The sequence below is a fragment of the Neopsephotus bourkii genome, unplaced genomic scaffold, assembly GCF_033783945.1.
Source record: "Neopsephotus bourkii isolate Nb327-2 ecotype Australia unplaced genomic scaffold, CSIRO-AGI_Nbou_v1 NB_354, whole genome shotgun sequence".
Taxonomy (NCBI): domain Eukaryota; kingdom Metazoa; phylum Chordata; class Aves; order Psittaciformes; family Psittacidae; genus Neopsephotus; species Neopsephotus bourkii.
In genome coordinates, this window is record NW_026900860.1 from 1,104,077 (window position 1) to 1,127,731 (window position 23,655).

The 23,655-nt window shown below is 45.9% G+C and overlaps 2 protein-coding genes across 6 annotated transcripts; both read left to right on the forward strand.

Annotated features, from left to right (window-relative positions):
- TRAF5 (TNF receptor associated factor 5) lies at positions 1 to 11,249 on the forward strand. 5 transcript variants are annotated; one of them, XR_009724713.1, is made up of 11 exons: positions 1 to 262; positions 1,420 to 1,477; positions 2,729 to 2,830; positions 3,370 to 3,534; positions 4,059 to 4,136; positions 4,519 to 4,593; positions 4,762 to 4,854; positions 5,777 to 5,917; positions 6,368 to 6,536; positions 7,761 to 9,627; positions 9,888 to 9,900. XR_009724713.1 is itself a non-coding variant. In XM_061348379.1 (10 exons), the coding sequence occupies exons 1-10, from the start codon at positions 48 to 50 to the stop codon at positions 8,336 to 8,338; spliced, it is 1,674 nt and encodes a 557-aa protein (XP_061204363.1). In that variant the 5' UTR covers positions 1 to 47; the 3' UTR covers positions 8,339 to 11,249. The 5 variants fall into 5 exon arrangements, 4 of the variants coding, with proteins under 4 accessions (XP_061204363.1, XP_061204364.1, XP_061204365.1 ...); XM_061348379.1 differs by having other exon boundaries at positions 7,761 to 11,249; XM_061348380.1 differs by having other exon boundaries at positions 5,777 to 5,905; positions 7,761 to 11,249.
- A 716-nt stretch (positions 11,250 to 11,965) lies between these two features.
- Positions 11,966 to 18,771, forward strand: LOC133209627 (ADP-ribosylation factor-like protein 6-interacting protein 4). The gene is made up of 7 exons (XM_061348338.1): positions 11,966 to 12,108; positions 12,477 to 12,548; positions 12,783 to 12,914; positions 15,511 to 15,563; positions 16,149 to 16,232; positions 16,468 to 16,560; positions 18,211 to 18,771. Exons 2-7 carry the CDS (start codon positions 12,479 to 12,481, stop codon positions 18,259 to 18,261), a joined length of 483 nt encoding a protein of 160 aa, XP_061204322.1. The 5' UTR covers positions 11,966 to 12,108; positions 12,477 to 12,478; the 3' UTR covers positions 18,262 to 18,771.
- Positions 18,772 to 23,655: the final 4,884 nt, after the last annotated feature.

The window sequence follows — 23,655 nt, forward strand, 5'->3', positions numbered from 1 at the left end:
AATGCCTGAAGGGATTCCTCCTGCGCCTGGCTCCCAGTGCAACTCTCATGGCCTGTGATGAACCCGCTGCTCTCTCGGGCATCCTCACGCGCCAGAACTCCTCCAGCGCCGCCTCCCTGGACTTCCAGCCCGATGCCGACTACAGGTTTGTGGAAGCCTTGGAGGAGCGGTACAAGTGCGCCTACTGCCACCTGGTCCTTCACAACCCGCACCAGACGGGCTGCGGGCACCGCTTCTGCCAGCAGTGCATCCTGGCTCTGAGGTCAGTGCAAACCCCTCCCACAGCCACAGGCTCCTCCTCCCCTAAAGAACTCGATTCCTTCTGCACATCAGCAGGGATAGGTAACAGATAGATAACTGCCACAGGTAACAGTACTGATCTGATCAACACTGATGGAGTCGGGGGAGAGACTCTGTTGAACTCAACTGAGTGCTCAGTGTTTTAAAGGTGTCTTTAAGGACCCTACCACAGTACTTTGGGAGCCACAGGGAAGGCAGTGTAAAGCAGTTGTTGCTGTAAGCTGAAGCTGTACGCTGTGAGGTGCTGTTTCAATCTGTCTGTCTAGCATCGTGCCATTCAGATGAACCTGTGGCATTAATGTCTCACAGTGTCAGCACCGGTGGTTAGATTAAGCTATTTTCATCTGCTTCTCTAGAATTGATTTTAGAGGAGTTCTGAAACTGATGGCAGTATTGCCTGATACCAAAGTCAGGTCACAAGGCTGCTGGCACCCATCTGCTTGGGATTGAGCTGCAGGTACAAATGAGACATTGAGCTGCAGGTACAAATGAGACATTGAGCTGCAGGTACAAGTGAGACAGCCTGTCTGGGAATGCCTTATGGACTGCTTGGTGTAGCCAAGGGCAGGATTTGGCTATGGAGGCAGCAGAGGAGCCAGTTTATGTGGATGGATGTCACCATTTACCTTTTACATGCTTTGTGTTTGCTGCTTTCTCTCCCTGCCTCCTGTTTGCGCTGCCTCAGGAAGTGTTTTCCCATCTCTTATTGTAGGACTTTTGGAAGCCTTTTGAGACAGGAGCCATTGGATCTCCTGTTAGTGGTGTAGCATGGCTTGCACCAGGCAAAGACTGGGTTTAACACACACGATGGGACTTTTTCCAGATGTGACATGATGGCCAGAGAGTGACAAAGTCCTCTTAACTAAAACCCATCTTACTAGCACTCATAGGACAAACTTTGCTTTCTGTTATATATCCACTGTTGCAGCTTAATGCCCTCTCAGTGCTATGGCCAGAAGTTGGCTGCATAGTTGCCAGACTAAAGTGATTTTGAAGGCCTTTTTTGGGGTTTTATGGTATCGAGTATTGACTTCTGCCAGAGTCAGATTCCAGCATGGTCCAATGTGGGTAAAGAAATCAGTTTTTCTGTGGGATAACACAACCCTTCTGTTGATCTAGAGAACTGAGCACAGTACCCACCTGTCCTGTCGACAAAGAGACAATAAAAATGCATGAGGTAAGTGGCTTTAGTTTTACTTCAGCAGCCAACATCTGCATGGAAAAGGCAAGGCAGCTGAGAACAAGGTGGCTTTTAGTCTGTTAGACCTTGGGGCAGAGCAGCTTTGCTCTCTGAACTGATGCTAAGGGATGCAATCTATTCAGTGATGCTCTCCCAGAAAGGAAGTGTGGGTATAAAGCTAAAGCTTCATTTTATACCTCATGCTCTGAAGCTATTTCATTTTAAACTTCTGTAGTTCCAGGGGAGTGCTGAAGTTTCACAAAGCTTTAAATCCTCCCTAGTCATCAGAGGGCTTGTTTAGTGGAGAGTTTAGTGACTTGCCTTTTCAATGCCCCATCTTACTGTGTCATCTTGTCTTTGGTTTAACTTGGTTATAATTTGCTGCCTTAACTATTGCCATTATAGTTCTTTAACCCTGCAGACTTAATTTACTTGTGAGTAACTTTTTAGAGGAAAAGGTAAGTTCATGCTTCTAATTTTGAAAGCTATTGAGTCTTTATTATTATTATTGTTATTAATAATACTAAATAATAGATTCATTTGTCCCTATTTCCACACCAAGGCTCGAAAGTGTGCTACATCCTTGGTCCTGCCAGAATGAATTTTCCAGTGAAATCATATGTCTCCTTCCTCTGTCCTCCTCCTGACAGGAAGCTGCAATCACAGCATCCACATGAGTTCTGGTTTTCATCTGCTATCTTCCACCTGGTGCAAACTCTGACAGCAGCAGCACACCAGTGAGCAGCTTTAGAATGCTCCGTACAGGAAGATCTCCAAATAAGACTGAGAGTTTGCTCTGGGGGCTTAATTTGCTCCTGCACACACAGCAGGGAACAGAGCTTTTTCCCAGAGCCTGCAGAACGGATAGCTCAGCAGCATCGCCATCCCAAAGGCACGCTGCACTGCGTGCGTGTTGGAGGAGCATGCACAGAGCTGGTCTACCCTTTGGGGCCCATTAGCTCCAGCTGCTTTATTCTCGATACAGGCAGTGGTTTTATAGCTCCTGAGCTACTAATCCTGCTGGCTGTGGGATGGATCAGCATTTGTGGATAATTATATGGTGAAAACCCCCTATGCCTATTAGAAAACCCATATATGTGTTACTCTCTATTTTCAGTACCCATTTTCAATATGAATCATCAAGAAACATACAGTTACAAAGACTACACTTGTGTCCTTAAAAGACTGATTGTGATGTCTTGCTTTTTCACGTGACTGCATGTGAGGGCTGGTTTGCTTCCTTTACAGGTATTCAAAGACAACTGCTGTAAAAGAGAAGTTCTCAACTTGCACGTGTTCTGCAAAAACATTCCAAACTGCAACTCGAAAATCATGCTGGGACGGTACCAGGTTAGTTTGATCCAAGCTGGAAACCTTTGATTTTCATGCAAACCCTGTGTATTTATGAAAATCTAAATTCCAGGGATTGTCTTCAGAGCTAGTGTAGCAACGTGGTTTAAGTACAAAGCTTATACCTCAGCCACAGTGTAAGTAACAAATGATAAGCTCAGAATACTACGGCTTGTTCTAGCTTTGCCTTAGGTTATTTAATAAGAACCATTTGCTTTAGGTAGCTTTAGTTTATCTACAGCACCTCTACAAACCTTCTGTATGCCTAGGTACCATGCAATGGCTGGTTCAAGAGAACCTGCCAAGACTGCCTGTGCATTTGGGCCTTTTTTAGCATTTCAATTGGGTGAAAAGTGGAAGTTAAACAAAGGAGCCTCCAAATGTTCACATTTGATTTAGTTTTGAGGTTGGAAGAGAAGAAAGTTGATGGAGGAAAGAGTATTTGGAGTTTTGTATGTTCCCAACCTGCTGACTTTCTGCGGGTCTGTTGGAGGGGTGATGAAATCCTTTGGGGTTTAATCTGCTGTTGCACGTTGCAGGAGCATCTTCAGCAGTGTTTGTTTGAAAGCGTGCCGTGCAGTAATGATGGATGCTGTGACCAAGTTCTTCGGAAAGACCTGGAAGAGCACTTGAGCCAGCACTGTAAATTCCGAGAAGAGATGTGTCAGTACTGTAACAAATATGTGGTGTTGGTTAACATCAAGGTAAGAATGGAAAGCATTCCCTGGGAATCCATAGCAGGTGTTTCCTCTTCATGTTGTTGAGTGAAAAGTTGCCAGCATCACAATGAGACCTAACTCCTGAACCAAAATTTGTCTGAGTAGCTGAAGCAAAAGTATAATAAATGTACTTTAAGTAATACCAGTTACTGTTGCTCTCTTATGAAGGATAATACGATATCAAATCATCAAACGGTTAAGGTTGGAAAGGACCTTAAGATCACTTAGCTCCAACCCCCTGCCATAGGCAGGGACATCTCACATTAGACCATGTCATCCAAGCCTCTGTCCAACCTGGCCTTGAACACTGCCAGGGATGGGGCATTTACCACTTTGGGCAGCCTGTTCCAGTGCCTCACCAGCCTCACAGTGGAGCTTGCACCTTGCATATACTTGCACATGGGGCTTGCACCTGTATTGTCTGGGATTACCTTCCGATAGTTTACTCTTGTGTAGATTACTTTACAAAAATGCAACCCATTGCCTTGTTTTGTTTCTTTTCCCCCCAGAATCATGAGAAAAATGACTGTCCTGATTATCCTGTGCCTTGTCTCCATAACTGTTCCCAAATCATTCTGAAAAAAGAGGTACTATTGTTATTTCCTATACTGTGATTCAGCACATCACACACACATTTGTGAAAGCTGAAACGCTGCAGACCCCATTGGTGGTTCCAACAACCAATGTTCCAATTAAACTTCAGTGCTTGAAGCATTTTGTTTAGTCCTCAAAGGGATATATGGCTCACCTTAGAAGTGAGCTATTTGGTTACTGCAAACTATTGGCATTCTGCAGCGTGGAATAGTATCTGGCTTGCTTATTGATTCAGAACATTCCTTTTCCTCTTCCAACGATCAGTGTCATGACACTGGCCTTTGTTCACCCTGTCTGCAGGCATTCAGGCTTTATCAGTGCAGCAAATTACTTCATGTTTCTTCCCTAACCAGTTTCTTTGTTCATTACCTGCAGACTGAAAAGCACCATGCTGTGTGTCCTGAGGTGGAAGTGGACTGCCCCTATAGGCAGTACGGCTGTCTTGTAAAGGTACCAGTTTATACACCTTTATCCTGAGAATCAGGTCTGCCATTCCCTCACTGTCAAAGCACAGAGGAGACATTTTAAAGGCCTGATCAGTGGATATTTTACTAACAGCTTCACCAATCTGCATATCTTATTATCTTGTTCTTTCACTCCCGCCTCTGCCTCACTAAGGTTAAAAGAGGGAAACTTGCTGAACATGAGAACGGTGCCCTGAGAGAGCACATCCTGCAGATCTTAGACAAGAACTCCCAGTTGGAAGAGCAGGTAAGTCAGATTTAACAAGCACTGCTCAGAGGTGCCTGGCTGGTTGGAGGATGATTCTGCATTTGTTGCCTGGTTTAGCTCAGCTACATTTTAAAAGACTGTTTTTATCATCTCTGCACACCTCAGCAGTCAGAATAAGCTCTTCTAGTCAAGCCAGCCAATTAGATGGAAACCTCTCTGTGCTCAGGCACATATATTCTCCACTAAGCACAGTGGGAGGCTCATTGCCATTGCTCACTTCATTTCATTTCAGTCTTTGCTTACAGTGGATACAAGGTTTAGAGAGGAAGCATTTGAAAGTTTCAGTGGTCAGATTGCTCCAAAAAGGAGCATTTAGATGCCCAAGTCAGCCACCCTATAGCAGTAGCACAGAGTAGTGCAGTCAGTTGCAAGCACTTTCCCCTCAAGATCATTTCTGAGGCTCCCAGGAGGTGACAGTGAGTGAACACTCAATCGTACTAAGGTGGATGCATCCAAACTGATGGTTAACTTACTCTTTTGCTTGTTTATGCTAAAAATAAGTGCCCCAAAGTGCTACAACCTGATTTTGGAGTTAGTATCCTTCACTGACTCATCTCTTGTACTGGTTGGGCCTTGGTAGAGAAAAAAACAATAACAAATATATATACATGCATAGAAACACACATACACGTGTGCATGTATTATTCTACTACAGAGCCAAATGGCTTATCATGATGGGGATGAGGGGTATGAGTCTTTCTGCGCCTGTTGCCACACAGATCTATTAAAGAGCATGATTTCCTCATGTTCAGTTCTTGCCAGTGCTTATCCATGAGCTACCTTAGAGGCTTTGCATTGTAAACTCTTCCACTTTCTCCTATATAGTCACATATGTCTTAATTTGATTGCTGTACATTTTGGTGTGCCTTCACATTTTCACTCTGTTCTTTCCACCCAATAGATAACTGACCTGTATAAGAGCCTGGAATGCAAAGAGATTAAAATCCAGCAGCTAGCGGAGGCCATTAAAAAGTGTGAGAAAGAACTGAGACAGTTTACACAACTGCTTGGTAAAAATAGCAACTTGATGGTAAGCACACAGGTGAGACATTGGTTTTATCTGGTTTGCAGTTGCTTTCTTGCATCCTGAACTATGTTTCTCCAGTATTAGCTGTCATTAATAGCAGGGCAGTAACAGATCTCCCAGACCCTTCCCAAGCCCTTCTTGTTGTCTTAAGACCATACGAATCCTCCTGGTCAGATCTCTGTGTCAAAGATGCCAGGTGTAAATGTGAATGATCAGTTGGGTGAAGTGATGCAGTGTGAATGGGTCTGAATGAGGTATGGCTTCTCCTCCAGTAAATGTGCTGAATTAATCATGAAGGAGCACTGGGATATGTTCCTAAGCCAGCAGAGCACTTGGAACACATCGTATAGTTGATACTGCTGACATGCTAAAGACTTCTTTACCTTGTTTTAAATGAAATGGCTGACCTCACGGATGCCTCTTGTCTTCACTTCCCACCCTCTTCCAATGGCATGAACTGGGAAGGCTCTGGCCAGTCACCTGGATAAATCTGCACGCTTGGAGTCACAAGTGAAACAGCTAATACAGATGGCAAACCAGCAGCAAAGCAAATTAGATTTGCAACCTCTGTTCGACATGATTGAGAATGTAAAACAGAAGATTGCCCTGATGGAGACATACGATCAGCGCTTGGGTATGTTGTGACTTCCCATCCTGTTCTGCACAGGTATGGGGGTTTTGCTGATTTACTGGCTAAGTAGAGGCTCTGGTGCTACAGTCACTCAGTGCAGCTCTTCAGTAGAAAGAGCTTTCTTATTGCTTTCTAAGACAAACCCACAGTGGTGTGTGCTTTGTGCTCACGAGTTCCTGTGGCACTGTAGGGGCCTTGGTGAGGCTGGTGCCCTGTGATGGAGGCAGCATGCTGTCCATATTCAGGCATTAAATGTGGTTTGTAGTCACCGGTTTTCCTTGTTCAATTACCAGCTGCAATTACATTTCCAAGAAGTTTATAGCTGCAGTAACACAAGCTCACAACCTCTACTCAGGCTTGAGTAGTTCAGTTTCATGGAATCATAGAAGCACAGAATAGTTTGGGTTGGAAGCAATGAGCACGGGCGTCTTCATCTAGATCAGGTTGCCCAGAAGCACATCCAGCCTGGCCTGCAATGTCTCCAGGGATGGAGCATCCAGCACCTCTCTGGGCTGCCTGTGCCACTGTTTCACCATCCTTATTGTAAAGAATTTTTTCCTCACATCCAGCCTGAATCTCCCTCTTTAAGTTTAAACCCATCACCCCTCGTCCTGTCACAACAGGCCCTGCTCAAAAGTCCACATATTTCTTATAGGCCCCTTTTAAGAACTGAAAGGCTGCAGTAAGTTCTCAGATTCTTCTCTTCTCCAGGCTGAACAACCCCAGGTCTCTCAGCCATTCCTCACAGGAGAGGTGCTCCATCCCTCTGATCATTTCTCTGTCCCTCCTCTAGACCTTCTCCAGCAGGTCCATGTCTTTCCTCTACTGAGGACTCCAGATCTGGATGCAGTATTACAGAGTAGAGGGGCAGAATCACCTCTCTTGACCTGCTGGCCATGCTCCTTTGAATGCAGCCCAAGATACAACTGGCCTCTGGCCTGCAAGCACACACTGCCGGGTCATGTTCAATCTTTCATCCACCAGAACCGCCAAGTCTTTCTCCTCAGGGATACTCTCAATCCCTCCATCTCCCAGCCTGTATTGATATGTCTTGACCTGGGTGTAAGACCCCGCACCTGGCCCTGTTGAACCTCATGAGGTTCACATGGACCCCCTCTTGAGCCTGCCTGAGTCCCGCTGGATAGCAATAGCTTGGGTCCAGTTGCTCTTTGTATCCAGTGCTCAGCCAGTTTTAGTTTACCAACCATTTCTCTCTTCCTCCCCTAGTTGTTTTGGAAGGCCAGTCCAGCAAACACGATCTCCAGATCAACATTCACAAAGCACAGCTCAATAAAAACGAAGAACGCTTTAAGCTTTTGGAAGGCACGTGCTACAATGGGAAATTAATCTGGAAAATCACAGACTACAAGACGAAGAAGAAGGAAGCAGTGGAAGGCCGCGTCCTCTCCATATTCAGCCAGCCCTTCTACACCAGCCGCTGCGGGTACCGGCTGTGTGCGAGAGCCTACCTGAACGGGGATGGCTCAGGGAAGGGAACGCACGTCTCCCTTTACTTTGTAGTGATGAGAGGGGAGTTCGATTCGCTGCTACTGTGGCCTTTCAAGCAAAAAGTCACACTTATGCTTTTGGACCAAAGTGGGAAAAAAAATCACATTGTGGAAGTCTTTCGAGCCGACCCCAACAGCAGCAGCTTCAAAAGGCCGGATGGAGAGATGAATATTGCCTCCGGGTGCCCACGCTTCGTGCCACACGCGGTCCTGGAGAACACAAAGAACACCTACATCAGAGATGACACTCTCTTTCTGAAAGTGGTTGTGGATTTAACTGATCTGGAGGAGCTGTGAAAAGCGCTCCTGGTCAGTGTGACTGCTTTAACCAACAAGGAATGTTTTCTTGGTGACCACCAGCCATGCGATACTAAATTATCACTAGTCAAGACACTGATACTGTTTTGAGGCTTTTGGACTGCGTAACAGGCAATAAAGTGCCAAAGCATCAGACTTCCTTCCCTTTTATAACCCTTTTTTCCAGACTGCATTTTCCAGACAGCTGGAAGTCCAGTTTGATGCAACATGCATTTGATCCACTCTCGGCTCAGCCCAAGCTAGGGGGAATCCTTGGCTCCCATCACCAGACTGGCATTTGGAAATGAAACTCCTCCAGTAAGCTCCCTGGAGCCCAAGCAGGCCTGTGGGCTCCTGTCATTCACATAGAACTGAAGCCTTACCCATGCATGCAACTGCATTTCACCTGTCTGAAATGGAAGCATTTCAACAGCAGCACGTTTGAATCAAAGTACCTTGATCCCCCCATCTCCTGGATTTTTGCACCTTTTCTTGTTGTAACTGTGTTTTCCAGAAAGCCCAGAGGAAGATGCCAATGCCTCTTACTTTTCTAGCCTGGTATCTCAGCTGTATAGAGTACTCCCAGCTCACAATAGCTTTGTTACGTCCTTTCCATTCCTGCCTAGTGCCTTGGGACTGATTTCCACTGGTGTTAAATATCTACAGTCCCCACTGAAGTCAAAAGAAGCTGCAGGTGCTTCTCACCTCTCAGGACATGGCCAGAAGCAGGGTCCTTGGCCAGCTGGGCAAAGAGGGGCACAACTCCTGTACTTTTGCTCCCCCATCTGCACAGAAGAGATGTTTTCTGGCTTACCATCTCTCCAAAAGGCAGGAAAAGCTTTGGGTATCTGCTTAGAAAAAGCCCATGTAACATGCACTATTTCCCTCTGCTAGGAATTCAGACGTTTGGGAAAGAAGGGAGGAAATGGTTTAGAAGTGAGGTTGCTGTAAGAGCCCCATTCTCACAGGCTGGGCAGCTCTAGCATTAGTTAAAGGGCGAGATAGCCACTGAGTAACAACTGATAACTATGAAGCATGTCTGAAGGTGTTCATTTCTATTCCAGGTTCCTTCCATACTGCAAGGGAATGCAGGCATTGCATGGGGTTTATTGGAGATGCACTAAACCCACCACACCACCAGCAGGCACTGAAGAATGAGTGATAACCAACACACGTGCCTTTGTAAAGCCTTTTGGGTGCCTGCAAGAGGGATGTAATTTTGCACACTCGCTCATTTTGTTGTTACAAGTGACAGAATGTTGTGCCTCTCACCTCTCACAGACCAGGTAGTGAAACACCACAGCGTTATCCATTGCTCCTGCAGTCCACTGCCAGAGCAAAACTGGAGCTTGTCAAGAGACAGCAAGAAATCAAGCTGGGCTTTGAGTACCAGTAGACTAGGCAGGATAAACACCAACACAGGGCACAGACTACAAGCTATGAGGAAGGGAGTTCAAGAGAGCAAATGTGGCGGAACCAAAACCACCCTTTCTCTGAGGGATGTTGATAACTGAAATAACATGATTTGGGGACTGATGGCAAGAGGAAGGCAAAACACCGCGTATTTTGTACCTGCCATCCTACTGCTAGGCCTTGACTTTCCCCCATGGTTTCTAAGATGTAATTCAGCCATGGATGTGTTTGAATTCAGGGGCAGGTTGGTTATCTGTACCTCACAGTGGGTTAGCACATCTGGAATCTCTGGTTGATCTACATGTTCTTTATGTTGTACGGTGTTGTATGGGTCACCATAGGGTTTTCCATGTTCCCACAGACACAGGGTAAGGAATGGATTTTATTCCCCTTGTACCGCTGTGACTTTGAGTCACTTGGGCCCTACAACAGAGACAATCAGGCCTCGTGTCCCTAATGCTTCACTACAGAAAGAGCAAGCTTGGTTTGAAAATGGTGTGGCATTCTAGGCCATCAATCCTGAGCCTCGGGCATGTCAATTACTACTTGACTATTCGGCACATACCTTTCAAAGCGGCCCAGTTTGCAGGATAACCACTAATAATGAACACACCACCCCTTTTTCCTGGGATTCTCCAGTATGTTGAGTGTAAAATAAGAAAGCGATAAAGAACTTGGACAGTTGAGGGAGGCAAGACAGAAAAGATTTGGTTTGTATCCTGGCAAATTCCCAGCCCTCTCTGCCTCCACCCCCAGCAGTATCAAACGGGAATGATACCACCTGCAGAAGCGTTAGGGCTATTTAAATGTTTGTGAAGAGTTTGGAGCATGAAAAGAGCTATGTAGTATTATAGAGCTTTATTATAGAGTAGGGGATGGCATAGTGATGTGGGTGTTAAGTGTGTTCCTAGATAGGTTTTGGAAGCATGTTTGCTTTTAACCGGTCTGTACCACAATCCCTCCTCTACCCCCAGCTGGGTTTATGGGTTTTTGCCATGGATATTCCTTTTCCAATTTTGAAGCACAAACTCTTCATCCTGGGTGATGGCAACATCCCGGAACACTGCCTGTTTTATAGTGTTAGCTGAGGAAACGGGCTTTTTTAAAGCCAGCCTTCTTCAGATTTGTTCTTTTTATTACAACAATTGAGAGATTTATGTTAAAATTTTCAGTGGTTTGGTTTTTTTTTTTTTACTACTTGTAAACCAAAGTTTAAATTTCATCCCATTGCTAACAAGGAAACCAGTGTTGTGTGGCATGGACTGTCGGGAAGGGTTTTGATGTCGCATGAAAAACACCAACAAGCCTCCTAATCCTATTGTACTGGGTGAGTGCCCAAAAGAGCGCCGGGTATTTCTGCATCACACACAGTGTATTTCTAATGTATTTATGCACACTTTGTAGTTGTTTGGATCTCTTGCTACAATCCAGGCATTTTTCTAGCCAAATGCCATCACTGTGCACATAAACTACCATAAGAATAAAGGATTTTACCATCCTGCTCGAGTGCTTGTGGCATATATTCCTTCCCATAGGAGAGAATCACAGGGTTGACCTTTATCAAAGTCTAACCTTTACCCCAGGACTCAACACAAACCTCATAAATGAAAAGCACCAACAGACAAAGAATGCTATCGCTTAACTCAAACCAAACAGAAGGCGGTTAGTATAGACTAGTATCACACTCTTGCCATCTCATGTCCCTTTTCTCCACGCTTTTAATCAGGCTTTTTAGAAGGGTGTGGAATACTGGATATTTGTTTACAATCAACCAACACTGCTATAGATTAGGAACCCATGTACTTCACAGAGATTTTGGTTTACACTTGAATACCGTAAAGCAGCACGCAGACATTCAGTACATTCCAAGCTAAGCTAGATCAGACCCACGAGGTCCGAGGACTCCCTGGGATCAAAAGGGGATGTTATTTAAGTTGGGCGCAGGTCTGGGCTGTGCCAGCGGCGGGGCACCGAGCAGAGGCGGTGCTGGCCGGGCAGGGCGGGCCGGCTTCAACCCCAACGCCCGCTCGGGCGCACTGCGCTCGGCCTCACACCCCGGGAGGAGGGCAGGGCAGGCCGGGCCGGCAGCGCTGTGCTGCAGCCCCGGGGCCCGGCCAGCAGGGCAAGGCCGCGGACTGAGCCGCCTGGGAACGCGGAACCCGGGGCAGGAACCGGCCCTCAGGCCCAGGCCCACCCCCCCACGGGCAGGAAGCGGCGCCGGGCCGCGACAACGCTTCCGGGGCGGCAGCGGGGCCTGGGCCGGTCCTCGGTACGGACGGCGGCAGCCGGCTCCGTCCCGGGGTGAATCGGGCACGGACGTCCTGTGAGGCCCCACCGGGCTCGGCCGCCGGGAGCAGGTGGGAGCCGGTGGGAACCGGTGTGCCCCGGGTGCGGCCCGGCCGGCGGGGCGGGCGTGGGGCGGGCGGGACGCGGGCCCCGGGCCCTCGGGCTTCCTCCTCCCTCGGTGGGACCCTGCGAGCACCGGTGACACCAGGCGCGGGTGCTGGGGCCCGGTCACTGATGGCACTAACCTGGCTTGGCCTCCAGTTCCCGGGGGACAGGGTGGGAGCTTGGACGTGGCGCGGCCGCGGCGGGGGGTGCTGGGGCTGCCCTGAAGGGGCGCGCGGGCTTCCGCTGTGTGCCCCCTGCGCCCCCCCCCCCGCGGCTATCATACGGCAATGGCAATGGCAATGGTGGTGGTCACTGTGCTGTTGCCCGTCACTAGGTATGGGTGACAGCGAGGATGAAAAGAGTAGAACGTGCTGTGCAACGGCAGAAGAAGGGCTGAAAGGCCGAGGTAGGCACTGCTGACCTGTTTCTATGCTGCGCTGTTATGTGTGTTGACCCTTTATCAGTCACTGCGTGTGACCCTGATACTGAACACTGCCACTTGCTGATACGGGAATAGACTATGTCACACTGGAAGAGGGGAGCAAAACCCCTTGAAAGAGGGGCTCATCATGTTTTATATTCTGTGAAGAGTCGCACAGTTGCTGGGATGCTTGTCACTGTTGCCTTCTGTTATCCTAAGGAAAAGAAAAAAGGAAACGAAAGCGCAGTAGAAGCAGATCATCGTCCATTTCATCCACATCGGCTTCTAGCACTACATCCACTTCTTCCTCCTCATCACGCTCATCATCGAGGTCATCTTCAAGTAGCAGAGGTGAGCTATGTCCCTGCATGCACACCGTGTTCAGCGGTGTTGACAGCGCTCCTGGAAATGGTTAAAAGCTTATTTCAAGTGTGGTTGAAGCACCACAAAAGAGCAATGTGGAATACCAGTGCTGCGTGTCCAGGGGGCTTCTCTCTTAACCCTTTCCTATTGCTGTGTGAAGGTCCCTCTTTACACATCCTCTGCAATGTTCTCGTGTTAACTTCAGAGTAGGAACTGTCATTCAGAGAAGTGTTCCCTTGTAACAGTGTGCCATATAGGTTTAAAACTGTGTTTGTTACGCTTTCAAAACACGGATCTCTTTCTGCTTCACCCATCTGTCTGCACCTGAGTTGGGTTTTTGGCTTTAGTCTTACTTTGGTCTTAACATTTCAAGTGTTTCACTTGGAGGACTCGTGTGAGGTGTGTTAAAACCAGCGACCAAGTTCAGTGGGAACACACATGCAGGATTAAGACTTTCCATACTAAGCTGCTGCTTACTTAGAGAACCTGGGGTAGATACTATCTGGGAGTAAGTGCAGGTTTTTCTATGGCTATAACTTATGACACGTTACTGGTTGTATCAGGACTGCATTGCCTTCATGTTCTGTCTCAGGGTACTTGGTGTCACTGCAGGTAAAGTGTCCAAATTGCCATTTTTTAGTACAATTTGTCATGTTAAACACTGAAAAGGATATTATCCTTTTTACTGTGAGCAGGAAGAGCTCCGTATGAGCTAGAGTTCTCCTGATGGACAGTCTAACATCAGGTTGGCAGGACCTCGTATCTGTGATATATGTGTTTAACAAAGACTTAGTTCTGCTTCTCTTGAAGCAGATTTACATCTGCATGGAAATAGTATTTGTTCTACTTCAGGGGCTTGATTCAGTGAGTCTGACATAAAGAAATCCTGAAAGTATTCAAATCTATGAGCTTGCACATTGGAGGGAGGTGTTTTCTGCTGGAATGATTTTTATCCCATGTGATACCCTCTAAAACTTGTAAACATGATTACAGTGTCCTGTCAGCCACTGACTGTGAACATGCTTGCCATGCCCCCTGCTCCAGTTTGTGGAGAGATGTCAAGGCATGTGTATCTAAGGCAAAAAAGTCATTCAGAATTAGGCTCAAGTTGTCAGTGGACATGCTGAGAGGTTTGCTAAACCTGCAGCTAGAAATTCCCTCTGTGTTCCCATTTAAAGGGGAGAGCAGATGATCAAGGAAAAAAGGTCCTACAAGGGTGTGTTTATACAATTCTATTCATCTAGACAGAAAAAGATGGAGGTAATTGAGCTAAGACAGATAGGTGGGTGGAGGTAGTTGTCACTACCCCTCAGACAGGAGACATGCAGGTAAATCACTGCTAGAACTGGGGAGGTAGGGTGGACCCAGTATGGAGGAAGGTGGAGCTGTTGGAGAGGCTGGGTGGGGAGGGATGGCAACTGAAAATGAGTGAACAGGGGAAAGAGATGGCTTTGCTCAGCCTAAGAAGTCAACAGTTCAGTGCTGAAGTCTAGAGGGGTTTTTCTCGTGTTTGTGGTCATGAGAACCGTGGCTAGGATGACTCTGGAGGAGATGTGGGCAAAGGGGTAAAACTGGGCAAGTGGCTGTTCACTACAGTGCACTGATTTTCAGAGCCTGGAAGGAAACCCAGTGTTCTTGAGCCCCTTTCTTGATGTTGGCAAGCATCTGGGAAAGCCCTCTGGCCAGGTATACCATCCATCCCATGGAGGCATGTTGTCCAGGCCATTGTTACCAAGAGACTGAACATGGAGATAGAATTACCATAATAATAGTTTCTTCAGATATGCTTGTGCTGCATTTATCATTAGAAGGCCAGAAGAAGATTGCTTGGGCAGCCTTACCTTAGGTTTTCCTGATTTTTGAGTCTGGCTGTGCTCTGGTATATTCCTGTAATGTTCTCTTCTGTTTGGAATTTGTTGTAAAGATGCTGCAGAGCTGATAGCACAGAGGCAGTCTGTTGGGAGACTGGGAAGCTGTTTCACACTCTCTGTAGATTTGCGATCCTATAGTCAAAGCTGGTGCTTCAAAATCAACTTCCTCACGTATGAGTCACAGTGTAAAAACTGTTAGTGGCTTATAGAACTGGTGAGTTTCTGCGTTCCCGAATGTACCAAAACCCCTTGAAGTTGGAAGGTGAGCTGAGGCAGGTACAAAAAGTTCTTTGTTCGCCTTGAACAGTGATACTCTTTTCAATGGTTTGTCAGCCCCAACAGTACTTTTTGTTGCCTCCTTTAAGAGTCAGGATCCCTGCCTATAAGAAAGCCGGTATTTGCAGTCTGTTGAGCACAGCTGCAGAGGAGGAGAGAGAAGTATTGTCTCTATTGATGTAATCAGTGGTACAAGTAATCACAGAGTAAATCGGGTGTTTTCAGTTTCCATGTTAGACCAGTAAGTGGCAGTAAGTTGGTGTCTTGTTTTTCCCAGGGTTAGTTTCAGCCAGTGTTAATATATATATATACACACACATATAGCTGAATCAGAGCATTTCCTTCTCGGATTGTGCATTTCTGTATGCTTTATCTGTGAAACCAAATGCCTTTTTCAGAATGCTAAACTTACGGGGGTTTCTTTTGTTTAATTTTAGATTCTCCTAAGTCTAAATCAAAGAAAAAGAAAAAGGAAAAACACAACAAAAAGGTAAACGTTGCCAGAGAGAAATAAGTCATTAACCAACAGAAAATAGTTCATTTTTTGATAACCAGTGGCTATGTAAATCTGAGTCATCCTTTTAGGGTTACAGGAGGTAAACTGATAGGTTCACATATACTTGTCTGTGTACTAAGGGAGAAATAATACAAAGGTTCTTTTGCCAATCATTGCTGGTCCAGCTAGAGTTTAGAGTAGTCTCTGAAGAAAAGAGGAGTGGGTAATCTGGATAACATTACAGAATTTGTCAGAAGAAACAAGTTATAGTCAGTGAGAGAGTAATAGATTCTTGCTGCTGTAGTTTTTCATTTCATTAGGGCCTTCTGTTCAGTGATTTTGTGTATTTGGGTGACATTGAAAGAGACAGAACATGGGTCAGACTCTCAAGATCCTGATGGCTGCTAACACTGCTGCATTACTTTCTGTGCACTTCAGCTAGTAGCTGTTCAGCAGTGGAAAGGGCAAGCAGTAGTGGCTGTCTTGACTAGCTGGGGTGTTGAGAGCTACTTGTGGATATCCTTTTTTTATTGCCCTTGTAAGTCTGTAAGCATAACAGTATATGTCTCATACTTGTAGAAAAGGAAAAAAGATAGCAAAATGAAGAAAAAGAAAGAAAAGAAGAAGAAGAAAGAGAAAACAGGACCTGTCCAACTTTCCAAGGTATGCTCATACGAGTCTGAAGTCCCATTATATTTCTCATCTAAACGCTTAATCTGTCCTGTCATAAAAATCTTTATAACACCACCAGTCTTGCTGCTGACAGATAGAAACCTCTCTCTATTGTTTGGGACAATGAGGAAATACAAAGGAATCTTGTCTGTAATTTTGTTTGAGATTTGCAACATTACAGAATAAAGCAAAGCTGAGGTCTTTTTGATGTGTGATCTCATTGTAGTTCTTTAAAAACAAAAAGAAGAATGAAAACTACAGCATGATAACTGGAAAGAAAATTAAGATGAGAATAAAGAAGACTAAGAAGGACCTAGAGGTAAGAGCTAAAATAGTCTGTAAATCCCTAAAGGAAAATACTGTATCTTTTAATAGCTTTCTAATACTAGTCTTTTGTTGAAGCGTAGCTCTTAGCTAGGAGTTGTAAACTGTGTGTAACTCTTAATGTGGCTATGATGCCATCTGAGGAATTCTAATTCGTTGTTTTGGCAGGTTTTGTGTTATGAGTGGGCTTGGAATACTGAGGCATGAGTAGATAACTGAAGGATGCTTGTGCAGGTTCTTAGAATTGCAGTCTGGAATGTTTAGCTGATTTGTGGCTTTCTCTGTTGGTTTAATTTACTCTGGTTTTCATTTTCCTCATCTTCATCCAGTCCTTTGTGGTGGTAATTGTTGCTTTACTGTGTTTTTCTAATACATGGGAGATTAGCCATCATTCAGAGAGGAATTAGACAACAGTAGTGTTAGGACCACATGCTCATGCGTTGTCTCAGAGTAGTCAGATGATTTTGCTGAAGTACTCTGGAAAATAGGTATCATGAATATAATTTTGTGCCATTGAGGTGTTTGGACTCAGTGCTTACATAATGTGCTTGCTCTTCTCATCAGTTTCCACACCGTAGCGTGATCTGCAGTGGGGTTCTGGTACTAGTCAGTATGTGTTAAAAGTGTTATTTTGCTGAGATACTCATTTTGGCAGGTTCTGATTCATAGTATCCCAAACTGGTTTGGGTTAGAAAGGACCTTGAGATCATCCACTTCCAAACCCCTGCCACGGGCAGGGACACCTTCCACTAGAGCAGGTTGCTCCAAGCCCCGTCCAACCTGGCCTTGAGCACTGCCAGGGATGGAGCATTTTCTGTAGCTGTCAAAGCAGACCTGAGTATTCCAAGTTAAATTTGATCAAAAAGACATTAGCTTCCTTCTGTGGCACTGAAGTTTGTGTTAAATGATGCTGAATGCTTTGCAGCTTTATCCTAGTAACCTGCTCCTTATGGTATTTGATATCAGATATTTGGTGTTGGTCCTTTTTTGTTTGGTGCCCGTGGCCATGAACATGCTGAACTGAACAACATCCATTCTTCACTGTATTTTGAGATTCAATAGTTGTTTTGTAAATTGTGCCTAAAACCACTGGAAACAAGTGTTTTGACTGTTTGGGCCATCTGTTGTATACAGAAAGATCCTAAATTTGTGGTTCCATGTCTTTTACGCTGCAAGCTCCTGTTTATGCATAGGAAACAACAAGTACTTCCCAAAGCACAAGACCTGCTGTGCCTACAGTGAACATTGCCGCAGACACCAGAGAATTGCATTGGTTCTGCTTGCAAGCCCCCTCCTGAGCAAGCTGTGAGCTACATGATGACAACCCAGTGGGGTCTCCAGAGGGAGACGGTTAGAAAATGCATCATGAAATAGTGACAGTGACAGCTTGTCTCCTGTAGCATCTCTCTTGAGCACCCACTCCTTTGCATTTCTCCAGGCACACACAGCAAAGTGGTAGCTACTCATACCCAGCTCTGTGAATGTGGTAGCACCTGCTGTGCAGTGTGCTGAGAGGTGAAAGCCCCATAATAAGCAGAGTTGTGCTGCTTGAGATGTGAAAGCCCCACAGCAAGCAGCGTTACGCTGCCTTGCTCCACTCGGAACAGGTCTGTTAAACCACTGCCTCTGCCTTTCTGCTTTACAGAGGGACCGGAACCGTGCACAGCTCCTTGAATTCCTGAACTCTGCCTTGTAATGGGAAGAGTGCTGAGCCAGGACTTGTAACTATACCAAGCCAACAATCTTCATGCCTAGCGAAACACTAAAGGGAACCTCAGGGAAAAGGACATCAAGTTTGACAAGAGCGGACTCTCCTGCTGAGAAGACAATCGGGATGTCCTTTGTTTAATGGCTAAGAGTAATCGATAACATGCTAATGAAGATCCATGTCCTCCTTTTGAGATCCTAAGGTAATAGCTAGGCTGTGGTGTTTTTAGAAGAGCCTAAGAGTGTGGCACTGATGATAAATGACACACTGAAATCTAGTAATGTAATTTCTATCCGAACTGCATGCAGAACATACTCTTAATTTCAAGTATCTTCATGTTTCTAGTAGTTTAAGCAAAGCAGTGTATTAGTAAATGTCTGAAAGCCGACACATTTCTGTATGTTTGTGTTTTCCAGTGGTGCTTTTACTTGTCCTGAAGAGCAAACCGACCTTTGTAAATAGAACGTGTTTTTACATAAATGAGTTTTTGGCAATTCATTCACTGATAGATTATTTTCTTTCAGAATCTGAGCTAGGATCTTTCTCTGGACAGGTTCTTGCTCTCTCTCACTAGAAAGTGTAACAGTAAAATAGAGCAATAATGATAGCTGAATGATTTTTACTGTGAAATAGAAGCAGGAAGGGCCTCTGATTTTGTCTTATCTGGATCAGCTATTCAAAGGCAGCTTGCAACAGTTAGTTTACCCCCCACATCTGGAGCTGCATTTCCTAGACTTAAAACCTCTGGAATTCCAGCTGCCTTTTCAGATCCCATGGGCTGTGTATCACATCTTCCTCCATGTGAAGTGCAGCAGGACACACATCCACATGTCTTAGCCTAACGGGAAGAGAAAGAGCTGTAGGAATGATGCCAAGGCAGGCAGTGACAGTGACCCTCCTGATATATGCTGGGAGATAAGCCAGGTCTGGATATGCAGCTGGACCCCAGCATAACCTCTGTGTGTGTGTGTGTGTGTGTGTGATAGTTTGCTCAGTGCTTGCTCACTTCCAGGCTCTTGACTTTTGATCACCCAGCAGGCCCCAGTGTACATGACCCTGAGGTGGGAATTCCACTTGAATCCCTTGGGTAGCAAGTGCTCCTTGGGAGCCACGGTTTAGGAATGCCTGATAAAAGGGGCTGGGGTGGTTGACTTTGACAGGAGCATCGGGTGTGCAGTGGTCAGAGTGTGGGAGTTCATTAAAGAGCAAACCAATGCAAAACTTTGTGTCTGCCCTGGTGTTTTAAGTAAATCTTGAAGGTTTGTACCATTCCTCAAGGGATCATTTTAGGACTGTTTTGGTGTGTGAAACCTGAGGCTGCTGGAATCCTGTCTTCTCCCTGGGTTTGGTTCAGTTTGGTTGTTGAGGGGTACTTTTGTGCAACTGTTGCAGAAATACAGCTCTTTAGAGACGAAGGCCCTGATCCAGAAAGGCAAGTTTTATCAACATAAGCCATGAAAACAGGGTAAGAATTAGACTTTCCTTGACTTGTAGCCTGGTGCTGGAAGCTGTTTTGGAAGCACTGTTCTGAAATGTCAGTAGGGGAAAAAACAAAGAAAAAAACAATCCTCTTCCTTCTTTTTTTCATGGGGATTAAGCTTTGATTTATGCTGCTTTGGTATCTTCTAGCTGGGAATGCCAAAGCATCTTGCCCGGGTAAGCAGCTTTTATCTCTGGATTTCTCTTTACAAGGTTAATCCCGAACACACTCTTACAAAACACTTAACATCCTTGCCATTCCTTAGGCTGTGTTCTGTGTAAAGATAGTATCCTTTCCTGAAAACAGGGGGGATGGGGGAGTAGGCATTCAAAAGATGGAAAATAAATAGGAACGGGAAACTCAGAAATTGCACTTGTAAAGGATGGCATTGGCTGGAAGGTCCAGGCTTAATTGAAGTAATCTGTGTCTTGCTGTCTTATTTGGGATCAGTTAAGGTGGTCAAAACTCACTCACTGCTCCATTCTAGTATGGAAAAGGTGAAGGACCTTTGGTAATACGATGCGGCCTGTTCCTCTTTTAGGGTTTCGGTAGTTGTGAACTCTGGACAAAAATGAGTCAGACCACTTTTCCTTTAAAGAGGCAAACAGAAAGCTTTTTTCGGTTTCAGGACAGACTAATCTTTTCCTGTTCAGTTTTGACATGTTGGATGTGCTTTGATGCTTTAAGGTATTTCTGTGCATTTACTTCTGAGCTACCATTTCTTTTAGAAAGCCAAGCTGCGTAAGCTCTATGGCAGTGATTAGGTTTTATTCTCTCCTGCCCAGTCAGTTCCAAGTGCTGTCTGGAACTTCCCAGCAGGTGCTCCCTTTATAAACCTCCTTTTCTTTCCTACCCGTCTCCACGTAGATTCTCAGGTTGCTGAAGAGTTCATGTTGCATCCTTCCCTCCCCATCTTTCCCAAGCACTGAGATCACGTGCATCTTCTTGGGACTGAGTATCTTTGAGGCTGCTCTTTGGAGCTGGCCAACAGATTCCAGTCTCCCTGTAGTGAGCACAGGCCCATAGAGCCACAATAATCGTCCATGCCAGAAGGAAGTTCATTTTGTTCACCTTTTTGCTAAGGCATAGCTTCCTAATACTCCTTCAGATTACTGCTGTGGCAGCTGAACCAAAGACTGAACCAGACGTGAAGGTTGTGACAGTAAGGGGAGAGGAACGTGATGAAATAGAGATGGGGAGATTTGCATGAGGGAGCTGCGAAGCGGCGTGGGATGTCAGCCTGATATGCAAATGGCTGATGGAGAACCTTGCTCTCAGGTCTCTGAATAGTGCATATTGTGGGGGAAGATGAAGGCTGGAACAACAGAGTAACAGAAAAGGTTGAGGTAGGGATGGAGGGAGTCTGCTGCTGTTCTGACATGGAGTGGGGCAAAGGCAGGTGATAAGGAAGGGGCTGCAGAAGCCTACCTGGCTGTACAAGTTGAGATTCTTGCTAAAATGCTAAAGAGTAGAAGTCTTTCAGGTGTGAAACCCACTTTGGTGTGTGTGTGACAGGCTTCCCTATCACGCCTGCTTTCTGTGTCTCTGCACCATTTTGGGAATCATACAGAACTCAACTGAACTTCTTTTAACGACAGAAATTCCAGAAACAGGAGTCTCTGGGGTGGGAAGGAGGGGAGGGATACGTTCTCTGAGCTGCTGCTCCCATGCCCATCATCCGTGGCACCATTCTTTCCAAGTATTCCACCCCATTTGTGTGACAAGCAGCAGAATCAGTAAGACATGATCCTTTGGGGTTTGCGCCAGTTGCTCTTTAGGCCCTTGCTACCATGCCAGTGCTGCCTCCCACTTGTGTGCTGTAGTTAGGCAGGCAGAAATGTAGCATAAAGGACTGCCTGGTTTTCACTGGTCCCATGATAGGGATTGCTTATTTGGACCTCCTGGATCTAGTAAGTGTCATGAAGCAGGAAAGGAACTTTCTCTGCAATTGGTACAAGTGGTACGTGAAAGTTACCAGAAGAGGATGGAGCACAGTTAGAGAAGTTTCTTTTCTTATGCAGGGAAAACAGGCAAAAAACCCCAAACGTGAAGGAATGGTTGATGCAAGTAATTACGTGATTCAGCCAATTCTCACGGGCAGTTCTTTATTACTCATTTCCTTTATGATTCGCCTGAACCTGACTCCTTTGCCTGTGCAGAGATGTACAAGAGATCAAGATGGGAAAATAAGCATAAATGCTTTGGAGGTACTTGCCTCTGCTGGACCAAGATGCTGAACCTGCAGTGCTGAGCAGGGCCTGTGGTTCTGATCCCTGTTCAAGAGCGTTCTGCTGGTGTGCATTTGATGTCCTTGGATGTTTCACGCTGCAGGAATACGTGTGCTTCCCAGCCCTCCTCTGCAGCAGGGAGAACCGAGGGAGCTCTTGGTTTAGGGGAAAAGCAGCGGTCACAGAGGCTGGAGTAACTTGCCCTGGGTTTCACCTGCTGAACCTGCCCTGTTGAGGTGCGGGTGGGCGCCTTGACCACTGGATGGAGCTCTGATCCGCTTTGTAGGACGCGTGGAATGCGCGGATTTCGGAACAAGGTTCCAACGTTCTTCTTGCTCAGCTCTCAAGGGTGGGAGCTCCAGTGTCGTTTGGGCACTCTATGAAATGGCTGGGTTAAAGTGGTAGTGGGTTCTTCTGAAGGATACGAGGTCCCGGGTGTAGTGGGAAGTCCTCCAGTCTGCAACTTGGTTATATTTGACGCTATAAGGTGATAAGCTTTCAAAGAGCTGCTTCTTAAAACCATTGGCAATAGTCCTTGGCAGCCTTCTAGTTCCACCTCTGGACAAAACGGATCACCACAATCACGAGCCAGTGTGGAGATGGTGGTTTATTTGGCTGGTGACAACACGTATTTTTTTTCCTGCCTGTCACATTTCAGTCTTACATTGTGATTCATGAGGAGTATGAAACACCCAGTGTTTTCTGAGGGAAGGAAGCATGTTTTGAGCCTTTCCAAGCAGTGTGAAGAACATCATTAATATCCAGACCACTGACCACAGAGGCACAATGTTTAAGCTGTGCTCACCTGGCTCTCCCCATGGGAGCTGTTCCCTGGGTGACAGTGATGTGAGAGAAAGGGAGCATGAGTGAGCAATCTGTATTTGTTAGAAAGCTGCTCCCTGGCTCCTGGCTAATGGGTGCTGGGAATTCTGCCGGCAGGAGGCATTGCTGTCCAGCTGGACCATCATGGAAATGGAATTCTTTTTAACCTTTGGACACTGGCTTTGCGCTTTCTTATTCTGAAACCTATAATTAGCCTGCAAAGATCTAATTATGTGTTTTTTTATGGGGAACATTTATTAATGCTGCCCTGTGAATTTAATCCAGGCTTTGTTAACTCCTTGCTCTTGGCTGTGCTGTGGACAGACAATAGTCTCTCCTGCTGGTGCTTGTGTGCCAGAGGCAAAAGGAAGCCTTTAACCTCTAAGCAGTTGAATGCAACAGGAGCAAGTTGCTGACAGCCAGCAGGACGTGGAAGGACCAGGGGTTCTTGCACCATCCCTCCCTGGGGCTGCTGAGTTCTTCAGAAGCTGCACCCTGCTCTTCTCCATCTCTTAAGCACCACTGCCAGAATATAGAAAAGATAACCATACTCAAGGAGTGTTTCACTGTCACTGCTTCATACCACATCTGGTTATTTGAAGAAGTCTTCAGAGTAAACTTAAGGGCAATCCATTGCCTTGGGCAACCTGACATTGCAGAGAATAGGGTTGGAAAAGGCACTGCATGTGGACTGTGACCTGGTAAAGGCCTCCAAGAATATAGCATTGAGATCACTAACCATATGTAACAGTAAGTATGTTCTGAGAGCAGGTACTCTGATGTAGGAACCACCCATGCTCTCTCCCACGCTTCTGCAGTACCTGTACTGGGTCAGACTGGATTGGTTTGGTA